Here is a 17,619-nt window from a genome sequence, read left to right on the forward strand (position 1 = left end):
AAAAAAGAAATGATGGGTGCTTTGCTTTTTTTTAACTGCGCACGGCGAGCATGAGCAGCAGAGGCTTGAGAGGAGGCAGAGGCACTGTGGGTAAGGGAAACATTTTCAACAACTGTGCTCAGGGTTCACACACACCAAGAGTGGAATGCACACGTGCAATCACTAAAAGAATTGTAAGTAGCCTTTTTTCCAATTACACAAAAAGCCTCAGATTTCTATTAAATTCTCTAATGAAGAACTAAGAACTGGGAACTGATTTGCCTGGATTCTGCTCTCAATGAGCAGAGCCCCATATACTTGCATGAAACTGATTTGTATTCCACTATGTCAGAAAGAAGCCCTCATGCCATGATTTTTAAGTTTAAAAAACACACCTCGAGTTCCCTCTGTGTGTGTCTGTCTGATGTTACCGGATAGCTTTTGTGCCAAGTGAAAGTAGATTTAGGCAAGGTCTGTCCAGTGTAAAAGAGTAGACCACTCCTTCAGGTAAAAGTGTCCCAGGCCCAAGAGGAAGATCACTACGTGTCTCCTAGTAACACCTGGTTGAATTTTGATTTGTACACACTGAGGAACCTTATAACCTTATAAAATGCAGGACAGTAGGGCTAAAAAACAATAAATAGTAGGCTAAAAGGTCTTACTGCCTGCTTCCACATCTGGGCTCTCACCATTTCAAAGCCAGCTGGAAATGAGGTAGTGGTGACGGCAAGACACCGCAACTTGTAGCAACTGATGGGGACAAGAGCAGCTGCGGATGATACACTTGTACTTTCCTAGTCTTAGATGTGGTGGGAAATCCTGATGCCTCCATTATGATCCTCTCTCATGGTCCTTGGGAAGCTATACATAAGCACTGTTTGTCCGTGGAAGTCACAAAATTCTGTTTCACAGTGTTCAGGGCCTCAAGAATGGATTCCCCAATATTTTGCCCCCCCGCTCGCTTTAGTGCAGAGGCTCCATATAGGTTTGCTTCCTCTGGAGCCCCCATCTTGGAATATGAGTGGGGACCTCTGGGAGTCTTGTGACAGAGGTATCAGCAAATAGATAGCTGGACCCAAAAATCCCTTACTGTACACTTTCTGGTGCTGGCAATGCTCATGCTGCGTCCACTGTCATCCACCACAGCCTGATAAGAGAGAGGAGGAGGCAGTTGAGGAGGCAATCAGGAGCATAACTGCTGGTGTGGACTCTAGGGAATTTGGAAGTCTTCCATCTGGTGTGCTGCCTTTTGGCATCAGTCCCTTCAAAGACGGGGTGGAGGCGCTGAAGTTGGCTTTTCTAACCCTGCCTAGCTCCTTTCTGGGCTAGGAGACGGGGCTAGAGTGACCCTGCCTAGACTAAGCTTCTAAATGGAAACTATATTTTGCCCACAGGGAAGGCCAAGCTTCAATGAGACACTTGATAAGAAGGGGAAGAACAAGGGGACACCAACTTTTCCTTTTATCTTTGACTCTCAGCTTAGCTCTCACCCTGAAGCAGCACCAGCCAGGGAAGGACCTGAGAAGAGGGAACTGAGCAGAGAGGAAAAACTTCCTAAGAGCCAAGTACAGACCTGGGACATGACTACAAATTAGCCAAATTGCTAGTCAGAAATTTGAAGTCAACAGCTGGCATTTATCAGAAAAGCTCTGTAGCCAAGAGGATTAGATAAGCCTGCCTTGGAGGCAAATAAAAGTGGCAAAAATTTCAGGAGGTGAGACATTCCTCTGATACCTGTGACTGGTTCTGCTCCCAAGCTGTAAACAGGGTGAAGTACCCATTGTTGCATATCTGTGGACCTTAGCATGATGAACACTAGATAAAAACCTCAAGATTACAACCAAGATCAATAGTTCTCACCCCATAGTGTAGACTGAATACTTTGATACTTTCAGGACTCCAGGAGAGGAGGACTAAAATACCCCATATTTTGTTGGGGCAGTCACTTGAAAAGTATGCTTGTCCACAGACAAAATAAGCTGATTTTACCAAACAGTGGTTTAAGGAGAAGAATTATGGAAACACATGGAAGAAAGTTAACATTTAAGACAAAAATAGTCTAACATAAATCAAAACTCTGCTGTGAAACACTGCCACTGCATCATTTGCTCATCCTCTAGTGCACACATACAGAAGCACAAAGACTCAAATGAGAAATTGTATCAAAGTTCACTTGCAAATGGGGGAAAGTGTGTTTTGCCTTTATAACTCATATAAAAAGATCTGATTTTTTGTTGTTTTGTTTTTATTTTTTAAAAGCTGTTTAATGTTTGTTTTTTAAAGTTAAAAAAGGAGAATTTTCTTGTGGTTTTGATAGATTTTTCAAAGGATTGGAAAACTATAGTTGGAGCATCCTCAGTCCTCAACTGAAAAAGCAAGGGTGTTAAATCTCTCAACTTCTTTTCTGCAGGCATAAAAATTTTATTAAGATGATGTTAAAAATGTGAACAGTACAGAGTTTAAGCATAAAGTTTCTGGTTATCACGGAGTAACGTACCAAGGGTGCAAAGTTGGGTTTAAGATCCGGTGGCATAAGGAAGACATACTCTGATATATCCCCAACTGGGGATAAAAGGTTGATGAGTCAAAGTACAGACACTGAGATATGAGGGTATGAAGTTCATAAAGTGGCTATCTACACTACAATCAAGGACCAGCAGCCTGGCCACAGCTGGCTCAGATCAGCTGAGACAGGCTCCTGGTGGTTATAAAATTACAGTGTAGACCTTCAGGTTCAAGCTGGAGTCTGGGCTCTGGAGACCCCATGATGGGGTAGGGTTTCAGAGCCCAGGTTCCAGCCCGAGCCCAAATGTCTGCACTGCAATTTTATAGCCCCGCAGCCTGAGCCACACAAGTCTGAGTCAGCTGACCTGGGCTCCGAGACTCAGTGTCATGGGTTTACCACAGAATAGACCTACCCAAAGTGTTTGGAAAAGTTTGAATTAAATAGTTATTAGCAAAAAAAACTTACCTTTTCCGTAACTGGTGTTCTTCGAGATGTGTTGCTCATGTCTATTTCACAATAGGTGAGCGTGCTCGCCACGTGCACTGGTGCTGGAAGTTTTTCCCTTAGTAGTACCCATAGGGGAGCACCCCTAGCAAACCCTGCAGTGGCACCTCCATGGCATGGTATAAGGGGCGCAGCATGCTCCCCCCACCCTGTTCCTTCTTCAGACAATTCCGACAGAGGGAAAGGAGGGCGGGATGTGGAATAGACATGAGCAGTACATCTCGAAGAACACCAGTTACGGAAAAGGTAACTGTCTTTTCTTCTTCGAGTGATTGCTCATGTGTATTCCAAAATATGTGATTCCAAGCCATATCTGTTGGAGGTGAGTAGGAGTTCACAAACGCTCAGGACGGAGCACAGCCCTACCAAACCCAATGTCTTCCCTGGTCTGGGAGACGATCCCATAATGCAAGGTGAACGTGTGAACTGAAGACCAGGTGGCAGACCTACAAATTTCCTGAATGGGGACATGAGCTAAAAAGGCAGCCGATGAGGCCTGCAGCCTAGCGAATGTGCCCTCACAATCGACGGCGAGGGGATACCCGCCAAGTTGTAACAGGTACGGATGCACGAGGTGATCCGATTGGAGAGCCACTGAGTGGAGATCAGCCGACCCCTCATGTATTCAGCCAAGGCGATGAACAGCTGCGAAGACTTCCTGAACAGCTTAGTCCACTCCAAGTAAAAGGCCAGAGCCCATTTCACATCCAGCGTGTGGAGGCCATGCTCCTCACTGGACTCATGGGACTTGGGGCATAGACCCAGCAAGAAAATGTTCTGACCCACGTGATAGGCGGAGACCACCTTAGTGAGGAATGAAGGATGTGGGGAGGGAGCTGGACCTTATTCTTATGGAACACCGCGTACAGGGGCTCGGAGGTCAGGGCCCTGAGTTCCAAGACCCCATCTAGCAGACGTGAGCACCACCAGGAAGGCTACCTTCCACAAGAGGTGTGACCAGGGGCATGTAACTAACAGCTTGAAGGGGGGACCCGTCAATCAGGACAACACCAAGTTCAGGTCCCACTGTGGGACTGGGAGCCTAACGTACGGGAAGAGACGATCCGATCCCTTAAGGAATTAGCCAGTCATAGCATGGGAGAAGATCACATGCCCCTGCACCAGCGGGTGGAAGGCGGATATGGCCGCCAAGTGCACTTTGATGGAGAAGGGCGCCAGGCCTTGGGCTCTAAGGTATAGGAGATAGTCTAAAATGAGCTGGATCAGGGCAGCCATGGGGGAAACACCACGCTCAGCTGCCCATCGGGAAAACCGAGACCACTGTGCCAAGTAGGCTTGACGTGTGGAGGGTCGCCTGCTTTCCAAGAGGATGTTTTGAACCTCCTCCGAACACGTCCTTTCCTCCCAGCCTAACAACTGAGCAGCCACGCAGTGAGGTGGACTGCCGCTAGGTTGGGATGGAGAAGGCAGCCCTGGGAGACAAGTCTGGGCGGGACAGCAATGGCCATGGCCGGGCGACCGCCAGGCTTGTAAGGGTCCCATACCAATGTTGCCTGGACCACGCCAGGGCAGTCAGGAGGACCTGGGCCCTGTGCATCTTTATCTTTTCCAGGACCTTGACGATCAGCAGGATCCAGGGGAAGGCATAGGGAAACTGGCCTGACCAGGATAGGAGGAAGGCATCCGAAATAGCGCCCATCCCCAGCCCTCCTGAGCAGAACCAGGGATACCAGTGGTTCTGCCGAGTCACGAACAGGTCCACCTGGGGAGTTCGCCACTCTTGGCAGAGTCTGTGCACCACCTCTGGGTGGTGAGACCACTCGTGCTGAGAGGAGAAGTCTCAGCTCAGGCGATCCGCCTGCGAGTTCTGGGCGCCCAGTAGGTGGTAGGCCTGCAGGCAAATGTCATGGGCTATACAGAAGTCCCACAGCCTGAGGGCTTCCTGGAAGAGGTCAGAGGAGCGGGCCCCACCTTGCTTGTTGATGTAAAACATTGAGGCCATGTTGTTTGTGAGTACCCTGACCACTCTGCCCTCGAGGTGCGAGCAGAAGGCGATGCACACAAGCCAGACCACCATGAGTTCCTTGATGTTTATATTCAAGGCACGGTCCTGCACAGACCACAGACCTTGGGTCTGAACGCCCCCCACATGGGCTCCCCATCCTAGGTCCAAAGTGTCAGACACCTGCCCCTGAACAGGACCCGGCAGAGCATGTTCCCCAGGAAGGACCACCATTGTAGGGAGGCAATCATCGGCTTGGGCACAGTGAAGACCTTTTCCATCCTGTCTCTGGCCTGGGAGAACACTGAGGCCAAGCAGAGCTAGAGGGGCCTCATCCTGAGTCTGGTGTGGCGAACCACATATGTGCACACCGACATGTGACCCAGGAGTTGGAGACACGCTTTGGCTGTCGTCACGGGAAACCTTGTGACTGTGTCAATGACCCTTTCAGGGTCTCGAATCTGTCCGGTGGGAGGAAGGCTCTGGCCGACGCGGCGTCCAGGACTGCCCCAATAAACTATGCACTGTACCGGGGCTAACGTGGATTTGGTATCGTTCACCAATAGGCCCAGGGTAGCGCACGTGGACAGAAGGAGCACCACGTGATCCTGCACTTGCAACCGGGAGCTGCCCTTGACCAGCCAGTCGTCCAGATAGGGGAAGATCTGGACCCCACAACGTCTGAGGTAGGCTGCAACCACAGACATGCACTTTGTGAATACCCTGGGAGCAGTGGACAGGACAAACAGGAGAACTGTAAATTGGTAGTGTTCCTGCCCAACCGTGAAATGGAGGAAGCACCTGTGCCCCTTGAATATATGGATGTGGAAGTATGTGTCCTGCAGATCGAGGGCGGCGTACCAGTCCCTGGGACCCAGGGAGGGGATGATGGAGGCCAGACACACCACGTGGAACTTGAGCTTTACCATGTACTGGTTCAGGCCTCGCAGGTCCAGGATGGGCCTGATCCCCCCTTTGGCCTTCAGGGTAAGGAAACAGCGGAAGTAGCACCCCTTGTGTTTGAACTCCGTTGGCATCACTTCCACTGCTCTTAAGCCCAGGAGCCGCCCCACCTCCTGCTCGAGCAGGGCCTCGTGAGAGGGGTCCCCCAGAGGGACAGCAGCAGAGGGTGGTTGGGCAGGGTAGAGGTAAATTGGAGAGTGTAGCCCCAGGAGATGGTGTTGAGGACTCATCGCGACCACTCTGGGAGAAAAGCGCACAACCGGTTGGAGAAGGGAAGCTTTATTGTGGGTGGATCCCTGATGTGAATGGTAGGTCACCCCAAGGCGTTCTGTCAAAACCGCCATTTCCCCGCCTTTTTGCCCTTGGAGGACCCAGGCTGGTGGGCGTTTCTTATAATCCTGTGACTTTTTATAAGGGAGCTCATATTTAGAGTGGGTGGCCTGAGTGGGAGCCTGCTGCGGCTTAAACTTAGGTCTAGCCGGAGCTGGAACATAGGCCTGATCTACACTGGGGGGGGGAGGCGGGTGTCGAACTAAGGTACCCAACTTCAGCTACGCGAATAGCGTAGCTGAAGTCGAACTACCTTAGTTCGAACTACTTACCCGTCCTCACGGCGCGGGATCGAAGTCCACAGCTCCCCCGTCGACTCCGCCACCGCCGTTCGCGGTGGTGGAGTTCCGGAGTCGACGGGAGCGCGTTCGGAGTTCGATATATCGCGTCTAGATGAGACGCGATATATCGAACTCCGAGAAGTCGATTGCTACCCACCGATCCGGCAGGTAGCATGGACGTACCCATAGAGGCCAAGTGTCTTAAGCATAGTGCAGGAATCTTTCAGGCCGTGCGGCTTTATGTCTGTCTGTTCCGCAAACAGAGCCTTGCCATCAACCGGGAGGTCCTGCAAGGAGTTCTGTGCCTCACTGGACAGTCCAGACAGCAGGAGCCACAACGCCCTCCTCATGAACACCACAGAGGCCCATGGATCGTGCAGCCATATCTGCCGCATACGATGCTGCCTACAGGGTTGCCCTGGTAGCTGCTGTACCCTCCTCCACCAGAGCTTTGAAGTCCTTCCTGTCACGCTCCTGGAGGGAGTCCTCGAATTTGGGAAGAGAGCCCCACAAACTGAACCCAGGAGAGCCTGATGGTTCACCACCCTTAACTGAAAACTCGAGAACGAATAAACCTCTCCCCCAAATGAGTCCAGCCCCCTTGAGTCTTTATTTTTCAGAGTAGGGGCTGGTTGGCCCTACCGTTCCCTCTGATTGAGGGACTCAACAACCAAGGAGTTGGGGGTAGGGTAGATGTACAAGTATTCATGCCCTCTGGCAGGCACAAAGTACTTCCGGTCCTCTTAGAGATGGGGGGGGCAAGGAAGCCGGGGTTTGCCACAAGGCGTTTGAAATTTTTGCCACCCCTTTTTGGAGTGGAAGAGCCACTCTGCCCGGCACCAAGGCAGATAGGATGTTGAAGAGAGAGTTTGAGGGCTCCTCCACCTCCTCAGCCTGAAGGCTGAGGCTTGATGCCACCCTTTTCAATAGTTCCTGGTGGGCTTTAGAGTCCTCCTGCGGAACAGAGAGAGAGGAGGGGCCATAATCGCCTCATCAGGGGAGGCTGAGGAGGCAGGCGCGGTACTTTGCGTGTCTGCGGGTACCCAAGGACTCACCACTTGGTCCCCCCTCCAGGCAAGGCACTGAAGATGCACATCCCACCGACCCCTTTCTCGGAGGCTGGGACAGGGAGGCCAACGGCCATTCCTAGGCTCCAGTAACTGAGCGAGCCCCCACCAGGGGCTGCATTGGGGTCATGGGGTACAATGGTACCACTGTGCTGGCCACAGAACCCAGTGCCACGGCACCTGCTGTGGCACCGGGGGAGCAGGCTGTTCAGCCTGTCTGGCCTGTCCCATCGATCGATGACTATGAAGGGAGACTGGGCTGGTGTACGACCTGCCGCCATCCTTGGACCAGGAGGAGTGGCGGCGGTTGGAATGGTACCAACCATGAGACCGCGATCCCGACATGGAGGAACGGTACCGCCAGTAGCAGCTGCTCCATGATCGGCTCCAGCAGGCGGATCCATGCCAGCGAGGCATCAGCAATCGACACCCAGAACTGTGGCAGTGGTGCCATGGCAGGATCCTGGAGCGAGATGACGAATGGGAATGGAGTCGACATTAGTGTTGTGACCCGCTATGGTAGCCCCTCGGAGACAAAGACCTTCAGTGTCTTCTGTCTCAACGGAGACTGCTCCTCGAGGTGGAGTGGTGCCTGGAGCCCCTGTCAGTCAGAACCCAACCAGACAACCTGGTGAGGGTCGACGGTGACCGGCGTGCACTACACACGGAAAGGTCGCTGAGCAGCAAATGGCGTCAGGAAGATTCCCTCAACCGCGAACAGTACCAAGCCGGGGGAGACTGCGGAGATCCCAGCAGTGGCTTGCCTCTGGACCGTGGAGCCAGCATTGGCGGTGCCCCTGGTACCGGCATGAACATAATGTCCCGAGCTGCTTGCAGGGCCTCCAGTGTGGAGGACATCCAGGGAAGCCTGCTCCGAATGGGCCAGGCTACTCCGCTCAACCTGAGTCGGAGGCCTGGAGGCTGATGGGGACTGAGGACTGCCCAACATGGATCTAGCCTCTCCCCTGGTCTTGCTCCAGTGTCACGGCGGAGAAGGCCTCTTCTTAGCCTTCTTGGTGTGCCCCGCGGACGGGGAGCGGTGCCAACTGGTAGATAGCATCAAGGATCACTGTGCACCGACCCCACGATACCCAGTACCGACTCGGAGCGGCACTGACTCCATCAGGATAGCCCAGAACCGAATGTCTCTTTCTCTCTTGGTCTGAGTCTTGAAAGACCCGCAAATCTCCAGCGATCACTGAGATACGTTTTGCCCAGACAGCATAAACAGTCCGTGTGCGGATCACTCACTGGCATCAGTCGCCTATAAGTGTCACACGACTTAAAACCCAGGGCACGCCTAGCCTGGGCGCACTAAACTAAACTAATTTACACCAACTACTTCAACTACAGGTGGTACTACACTGAACAAATAAGAGTTCTAGAGGAAAGTTGCAGACAAGCTGGAGCAGAGCAGTTCCAAAGCACAAGCGGCAAGAAGGAACTGAGAGTGGAGGGAGCGCACAGCGCCCCTTATACTGCGCCATGGAGGCGCCACTCCTGGGGTCGCTAAGGACACTCTCCTATGGGTACTGCTAGAGGAAAAACTGCCGGCAACGGGGCATGTGGCAAACACGCACACCTATTGTGGAACACACATGAGCAATCACTCGAAGAACAATTTCAGACAATAACTAAAATACCTTCCGCATTTATCTGCTCAGGTTTTAGTCTTTTGTTTTCTACTCTCAGAAGGGTACTCAACAGGTAAGTCAAGCCCTGATATTTCCCCATTGTAAAAAACAAAAACTGGAAAAGCTCCACACTTCCTTTTAATGAATGTAGAGGCAAAAAAGGGCAACTCTCTTTCAGTAAGTCAATTTTAAAGACAAATTGATTCAGTAAAAGGTGACAACTATTCACTTAAATAAAAACTGCCACAAACCTTTCATTCAAGTTATATTTTAAAGCCCCCTGTCAAAAGTTAAACTGTAGGTAAATTCATAAAAATGTTCAATATTTCAAAGAGAATTTAATGTATTAAAAAAATACTTGTACATACATGGTTAAACTAGAGATCAAGACTATCTTACCTCATGTCTCACTGCACTAGGTATGATGGCTATATTCTTAAGGGTATTGTCAGTTGCAGAGACATATGTCAGTCGACTCATGCTAGGACTTGAACATACTGACTCAATCAAGGTACTGTCATTGCAGGAAGAACTCTGAAAATAAGGTGCTGTGCAAGGAGAATCAGTTTCAGATCTGAGGAGGAAATGCAAAGTATGTCAATATTGACGTGTATGTTCCCCTCATCCCCCCCAAAATCAAAATTTAAATGTTAGAAACCACTTTTTAGGTATTTAATTATCTTAATTAGCTGCTTTGTTCAATTCAATCTGTAGACTATTTACTGTTGAAAAATAACTGGATAGGTCAACCACCAAAATATACTGAAGTCAACACTAGGATTCTGAATAATAAAAATTTCAGTTTCTTATGATTTGTGTACCAGTCACAATTCTGCCCTTGAATATGTATGCACAATTCTCCAGTTTCAATAGGATCTACATTTGGGTTGCCAAGGGCACATCTTGAGCCATAAAACTGAAGCTTGGGCACACTGATCCTATGGTTATGGAAATGGTCTAAGACTCTAAAACTAAAAAGTAAACTGCTATGGCACAAAGAGGCCTTCACTATAAGCAGGTTTGTATTTCTTGCATTATGTTTAACACCATATGGCGTTCCTTAACATCCAGATCAACAGGAGTAGATATTTTTCCCCAAGAGCATCAAACATCTCTTTGTACATTTTAGGTGTTAAGTAAATTTACTGCATGGAGAACACCTTTCCAGAGTGCAAGGGAGGGGCAACTATGAAAGCTTTTATATAAAGGAGTCACATATATCATCATCATCATCATCCTATTATTTATCAAGATACCCCAAAGCTATACATTTCACATCTTGTAATGAATAAGCAGCAAAAAATAGATATTGTATCAACTTCCGGAAAAAAGCTGCATGCCCCAAAATTCTGAAAATTAACAGTATGTACAATATAGTATTAACATTTTAATTCTAAACCAAAGTTACTGTTTAACAATAACTGAAAACATGAAAATTAGGGTAAGGCTATCATACTTGTTTTGTTGAGGGGGCCATGTTCCATTTATCGTCATTAGCTATGGATCAGAATATTAATTTAGGACTATATATTGACAAGGGCTAAATTAAACATCAGTATTACAGGTCCAGGCCTACAATCCCAATTAAATTTGGCAATTCTCAGAACCTGAGCTGTGAAAGAAAAGAAAGACAGAAAGCTTCCAGCCCTTATGGTTGCAAATAGAACTTTAAAAGCCCACAAATTGCAACCAATCCAGTGATGTCTGCTTGAGTTAGCCTGGAAAAAAATACCTGTGAGAAGTGTGAACTGCCATATTCATCTCAATGCCACAAAACAATTAAAGCTGATATCTGAGGTGGAGATCTTCTGCTCAAAACAGCAGGGAAATACAGAAAGCCAACTGTTTCTCAAGGCTCCTGTCACTTGCATTTGGGGAGGGGAAGGGGGGGAACCTACTGATTCTTATAACTGAGGGACACTAGAGTCATACGTTACTGAAACAAGATCCTACAATAAATTGAGTTCTGGCATTACCTTTTCAGGTAGACATCTCAAAATACAGCATAAGTAAGGGTATAGAAATGTTAGTTCCTCACTCCCCCATCAAAAAAGTTTACCCTGGAAGAGTTGTTCCAGAAGCTTCGCTGGGAGAAGAATGAATTAATGGTGAAGTTGAGGGTCTGAAGCTATATTGTTCATCCTCTGACGACTGTAAGTCACATTCAGAAGACGTGGGTTTCTGATCTGTTAACAGAATAATCCCTTTAAGCACAATGAAAGTAACAAGACTGTTTTCAAAATGGGCCATTTAGGAAATGGATCGAGACTATACATTTACTTACCGATACTTTTTGGGGAAGTCACAGAAGGTTTTTCAAAAGTCACGTGTTTTACAAAATTATTGCAAGTAGCATGAGCCTCCTTGATTCCTTTTTGCATTTTTCCACCTTGTCTCTTTTCAGCTTTGCTCAGTTTCTGTGTAGATTTTACGTTGGTGGGACTTATAGGTAATGGAATACTAGACTGCTGGACAAATTTTAAGCTGTTGGTTGACACTGTGCTTTCTGTAGTTGCTCTCTTCACTGAGTCATTACTTGATCTAGAAACAATTTTGTTCATCACCTGATGAGTTGTTTCTTTATTTTCATTGGAATCGTTAATATGTGAGTTTGTGAGGCTATTGGTTTGGCTAGCAAATTGCTTTAATGAAGCACACTTGCCTATACACACCATCTCCTTTTTTGTTGCAGACACACTCAAAAATCCTTGTCTCTCATTTTCACTGGATGTCTTTTCTGTATCTAGAACATTTAAAGTAAGGCTAGTTCTCTTTGGCTGTGGTTGTTTACCAGTTATCAAATCAGATGATTTTTCTGAATGCTTAGCCCTGTTTACATTTTTCTTTCTATTCTCAGGAAAGTTAGATGCACAAGAGGAATCCTGGGTGCCATTTTCTTCATAAAAGCTTTCTGCACAGTCCAGAAGCCATTTCCCTCCTCCTTGCTTCATAAGAAGATTACTATTTAGCAAGTCTGCTGCTTGAGTATCTTGACTTTTATGTTTATATGGTAAAGAACTATCCCAAATAAGGTCATGGACAGATACATCAGATCTTGTGAAGTTTTCAGGCTCACTGTCATGCCCAGTCTCTTCAGTCTTTTTAAGATATTTCTCCATATTAAAAGCATTATGCTTTTCTTTTTTGCTGGACAAAAGCTGATTAATGAAGGAGAGGTCTGTACCTTTATCAGCTTCAGGAAGGAAGGGTTTCTCTCTGCTTTTATTTGAAAGAGCCATTATCATAGCAGCTAATTGAGAAGGATCAGCACTAGCAGATGCATTAGCAATAGCCGAAGCAATTGTGCTTATGCTCAGGATAGGATCTGTGAAATCAGGCAGCTTGTCTTCAAATTTGCTTTTATCAAGTCTTTCCTAAAATGAAATAAAGTTAAACATAAGCTTAACCCAAATTACTTAAAAATAACTTAGTAATTCAGCCTTAGCCTCCTACAGGCACAGTCACTAACTTTCACACAGTAAATAAGCACCCCGATTTTCACAATAAGCCAAAAATCAAGTTAATTCCGTTTCAAAACAAGGCCAAAACAAGCTAATCCCTAAGAAGCCCAACACTATGTGACTAGATCTCCCTGGCATGCAGTCTCGGACTCTGGTGGGCCCAATTCTTCACCACCACCCCCCCTTTGTCCCTGCTTCCCCTCCCCACCCCGTTGCTGGGAGTTGATAAAAAAAAAGTAGCAACAAGCTACATGCCAAAAAACTAGCCAACAAGTAATTCAAGCCAATTAAGCCAAAAACAAGCTCAATTTCTCCAGGTTTTTTTGTGGGTTCGACATGTCTGCCTACAGGAGTGTTATACATTTTGTGAGTTACTTGTAAATGCCTTGGAATATATTATAAGGCATAAACATTATTTAGTTTGTTTATAAAAAAAAAAAATCAGTACCATAAGAAGTTAGATCCATACTTCACAAGAGTTTCAGAAAGTGTCTAGAAAAGATCTAATGAAAGCAACAAGCTGTCAAGTTTTATAAGAATTAGTACAGAAGGCATCCTGGGAGCGTATAACAGTTAAAGAAAGTCCTCTCCATGCCTCCTATGAATTCAACTTAAGAAACCGGGACTAAGATAATGGAGACTGGAACAGAAACATGCCAGTTTACAAGGAGGAGGGGAGAGGCTTCAGACATGATAAAGATAGAGAATCTCTGCATAAAGAGAGCCCTAACTGAAGTCAATTTCTGACTACATACTACTCACCGGCAGACTTCTTTATACTTCTTTTCCTGCCTGAGAGAAAAGTTACTTACCTGATAGTAACTGGAGGTTCTTGGGAGATGGGGGGTCACTGTCTGTATTCCACTGCAGGCACATATTCACTTCATGTCCCTGGAATCGGAGAATTCTTGCAAGCAGTGTCTGTTGGCCCACAGGTGCACCCTTGCTCTCCTCATGCCTCAAACAGAAAGTATAAAAGGCAGAGTAGATCAACTGCCTCTCCAGTCCCTTTTCTACAGTGAATTCAGGAATGACTGGAGGCAGAGGGGAAGGAGGGTGAGTAGTGGAATACAGACAAGGACCACACATCTCGAAGAATCACCAGTTAGTATAAGGTAAGTAACTTTCTCTTCTTTGAGTGCTGTTTCCTATGTATAATTACACTGTGGGTGGCTGAAGCGGTACTAAAATAGGAGGAATGTGGCAGGATGCAGGCAGCAAAACTTTTTGACAGATCACTGTCCCAAAGGATGAGTCAGTAGAGAAGTCCTGTACTAGAGCATAATGTCTTGTGAATGTGTGGATTAAACTCCACGTAGCTGCCTTGAAAACATTAAGTAAAGCTACAGCCTGAAGCAATACCCCTGATGTTGCTTCTGCTCTTGCAGAATGAGCCCTTACTGGATAAGGCAGAGAAAGATGTTACAGCCAGTAGCAAAGTAGGAAATTGCCAGAGATCCATTTAAAGAGCCTTTGGAAAGATACAGCTTGACCTCAGAGTCATTCTGCTATGGCACAAAACAGTCTAGGTAAGGGGAGGGCCACATCGGGGTACGAAACTGTATTGAGGACCGGGTAGGGAAAGCTGTGCTCCCCCAACAGCCTGGCTCCTGCCCCCTATCCACCCCCTGACTGCCCCACTCAGAACCTCTGACCCATCCAACCCCCCCTGCTCCTTGTCCCCTGACCGACTCCACCTGGGACACCACCCTCTGACCGACCCTCCTGCTCCCTGTCCCCTGACTGCCCCGACCCCCAGGGCTCCTAGGATCCCGCTCCCATCAAATCCGCCCTGTTCCTCATCCCCTGCCCCCCCCCGAACCTCTGCCCCATCCAACTGCCCCCTGACTGCCCTCCAGGACCCCCTGCCCCATAGCCAACCCCCTGGCCCGAGCCCCCTTACCATGCTGCTCAGAGCAGCATGTCTGGAGCCACGCCTCCCGGCCGGAGCCAAACACACTGCCGCGCTGCCCTGCATAAGCATGGCTGAGGGGCAGGGGGGCTAGTAGGGGAGGGGCTGGGGGCTAGCTGACCAGCCAGGAGCTCAGGGGCCAGGCAGGACGATCCCACGGGCAGGATGTGGCCCACGGGCCATAGTTTGCCCATCTCTGGTCTAGGTGATTTTCTGATTGGTTCCAACCTTTGTAGGTAAAAAGCCAATGCTCATTACATATTGGAGGAGGAAATGAAAGTCTCCTCCTCAGAAGCATGTGGTTTTAGAAAATACACAGGTAAGCGGACTGACTGGTTTAAGCAGAACTCCGAAAGTACCTTGGGGGTGAAATTAAGATATAGTCTTAATGAGACTTTGTTCTAATGGAATGGAATGTATGGAGAATCCATCATTAGGGTTCCAAACTCATCTACACTTCTGGCTGAGGTGATGGCCACAAGGAATGCAACTTTCATTGATAAGTATCAAAGAATCCTGTGGTAGGCGTTTGGTTTTGCAGCATTCGTGTGGGTGAATACCAACTTCTTCTTGGTGGGTTGGGGTGCTTGCAATGCAGTTTATATATGCAAGCAAAGAAAAAGCTAGAGAGAGAGAGAGAGTGAGTTTAGGAGTTGAGAGGAGGATGAAAACAAGGGAGGAGAAAAAAAAAGGAGAAACTGGAGGACTTGCTGCCTCCCTGCCCTCTGGCTCTGCGGCTCTGCGCCTGGCTCTCTGCCGCCCCAGCCTCCCTGCCCGCCCCAGCCCAGTGTGTGAGCTCTTATCTGACTGAGGGTCTCTCTCTGGCTGCCTGCTGCTGACTGCTGCCTGAGATCCAAGCCCTCTCTGGGCCTGTTCTGCCAGGCACTGAAGGAGAAGAGAAGAGAAAAAGAGAAAAAAAAAAGAAAAAAAAGAGACCAGACTGAGCTCCAGAGCTCACAAAATTTTCACCACATCATTCAGCTCAGGATTAAAAAAAGACAAAATGGCTGATGAATGACATTCCACCAACCTCTCCTCCTCCTTTTTCCTCACACAACAACTCCTACAGGGCCTCCCCTCCTCTCCCTGAACCTCCCTCATTCTCCTAGCTTGCTTCTTCTCATAATATTATATCCTGATATAAACCCACCAATTTGCAAGAAGAAGAATGTGTCACCCACCAAAAGCTCATGCTGCAAAAAAATGCAGTTAGTATAAGGTGCCACAGGATTCTTTGTTGCTTTCACAGATCCAGACTAACACGGCTACCCCTCTGATAATTGATAAGTATGTGACCCAGGGAGGCCCTTTGCCAACTGGCAAAGGGCACCCCACACCATAACTTGCAGCAGGCCTGATGCACTCACTGCCCCAACTCACTGCTGTCATAATCTGTATCTAAAAAGGTGTCATGTAGTGTTTCATATGCAAACTGGTAATATGCTGGTCATTATTAATATTGTGTTATGTATATATGGGCGGCGTATAAAGAATTATAGCTGTCTGCTGGAAATATGTTCCTAAAACGTGTTTGATAAACAATGCCTAAGCCTAGCTTATCCTAGACAAAAGAATGTTGTTTTGCAGGTTTGACTGTCTCCAATGTAAATTAAGCAAAGTGTGACCAGAGACTATGAAAAGCACATTTACATGCAAGGTCAACAAAGCCATCAGGTAAGCAAGTGGGGGAAGATGACCACTTAATATCAATGGGGGATGGAGACTGCACCCCCAGGAAGCCTTCTTATCTCTTGAAACAGGGTCAATGAACTGGGAAGATACCAGCAGAGGCAAAAAGCCATTTTGTCATCCATCACTGAGGGGATGAAGGGTGCAGCATCCTTCAAATCAATGAAAGTTGGGTCCCTTGGTCTAGAGTAGGAGGGATGCTGATAATATAAGTAAGGAAACTGATTAGGCAAGTATTGTAAATTGCTAGAATTAAGATTTAGTCACTAGAAAGCATGTTTTGTTTGTTTTACTTGTAACCTTTCCTCCCTCTTTAACTCTTCCTTGTAATCACTTAAACCTACGTTCTTTGTTAATAAATTTATTTTCTTTTATTACAAAGCCATCTCAATGCTGTGTATTAAACCAAATTGTGGGTCTTCAGCCAAATTAACAGGAATGGATGCATAATGCATTGTGTCTCTTTGGAAGCAGCAAACTTCTGTGAGGGTCCAGTGAAGGACTGGACACTAAAAGGGAGATAATTTCGGGGAGACTCAGGACTGGAAGGACTAGTGATGTCACTCTGCAAGGAATAAAAAGCCTGATGGAAGCCAAAGCGAGGTCACCGTATGGTTAGCAGGCTGCTGGTGTCAGGGGTCTGAGCCAAATCTGCATAGCACAGAAGCACCCATCGTTACAGGGCAGTCAGTGACAACCCCTTACTGGACTGGGTGGGTGTCACACACTGATTGCTGCCGGGTGGACTCATACAGAACTGAAGGACAGCCCAGTCATCTTGAGAGAAAGAAGATATTCATCTTACTTTGTGCTATCTGCTGACTCAGGAGATACATGTTTCAGATGTGCCCACTTCCACTTGGCTGAATAGCATTTCCTATTAGAATCTTTTCAGAGCAGGAATATTCTAAGGTTGATACCCATTCAAAAACCAAGCCATGAGATTAAATGTTTTCGGGTCAGGATGCTCGATCCTGCCTTCCTCCTCCATCAAGTGATTGCAAAAGGACTGGATGCTGATTGAAAGATGAAGTGATATTAAAAGGAGATTTGGAAACCAATATTGTCAGGGACAATTGGGGACGATGAGGATGACTTGTCCCTGTTCTGTCAAATTTCTATAGGACTCACAGTAGGAGAAGTAAGGGAAGAGAGGCCTATTTCAGCTGTCCTGACGAGGGAAGAAGGAGAGCACTGCCTTGAGAGTACAGACCTAGACCTAGAGCTCCCCTGGAACAATAGATGTTGTTCATTGGGAGACTAATAGAACCCAAAAGGGAAGTCCCTACTGATCAAAGATACTACTCACTACCAAATCATGCCGCTCTCA

At 47.5% G+C, this 17,619-nt stretch overlaps 1 protein-coding gene across 1 annotated transcript in view; it reads right to left on the reverse strand.

The window, feature by feature from the left end:
- LOC120397312 (centrosomal protein of 192 kDa-like) overlaps positions 1 to 17,619 on the reverse strand; it is a 189,227-nt gene that overhangs the window by 91,426 nt on the left and 80,182 nt on the right. The window contains exons 29-31 of the mRNA XM_039523013.1: positions 11,512 to 12,601; positions 11,287 to 11,413; positions 9,627 to 9,801 (exon numbers count right to left, since the gene is read on the reverse strand). Coding sequence (XP_039378947.1) covers positions 9,627 to 9,801; positions 11,287 to 11,413; positions 11,512 to 12,601 — 1,392 coding nt within the window. The remainder of the gene's footprint in view (positions 1 to 9,626; positions 9,802 to 11,286; positions 11,414 to 11,511; positions 12,602 to 17,619) is intronic.

The sequence above is a fragment of the Mauremys reevesii genome, linkage group 2 (assembly GCF_016161935.1).
Source record: "Mauremys reevesii isolate NIE-2019 linkage group 2, ASM1616193v1, whole genome shotgun sequence".
NCBI lineage: Eukaryota > Metazoa > Chordata > Testudines > Geoemydidae > Mauremys > Mauremys reevesii.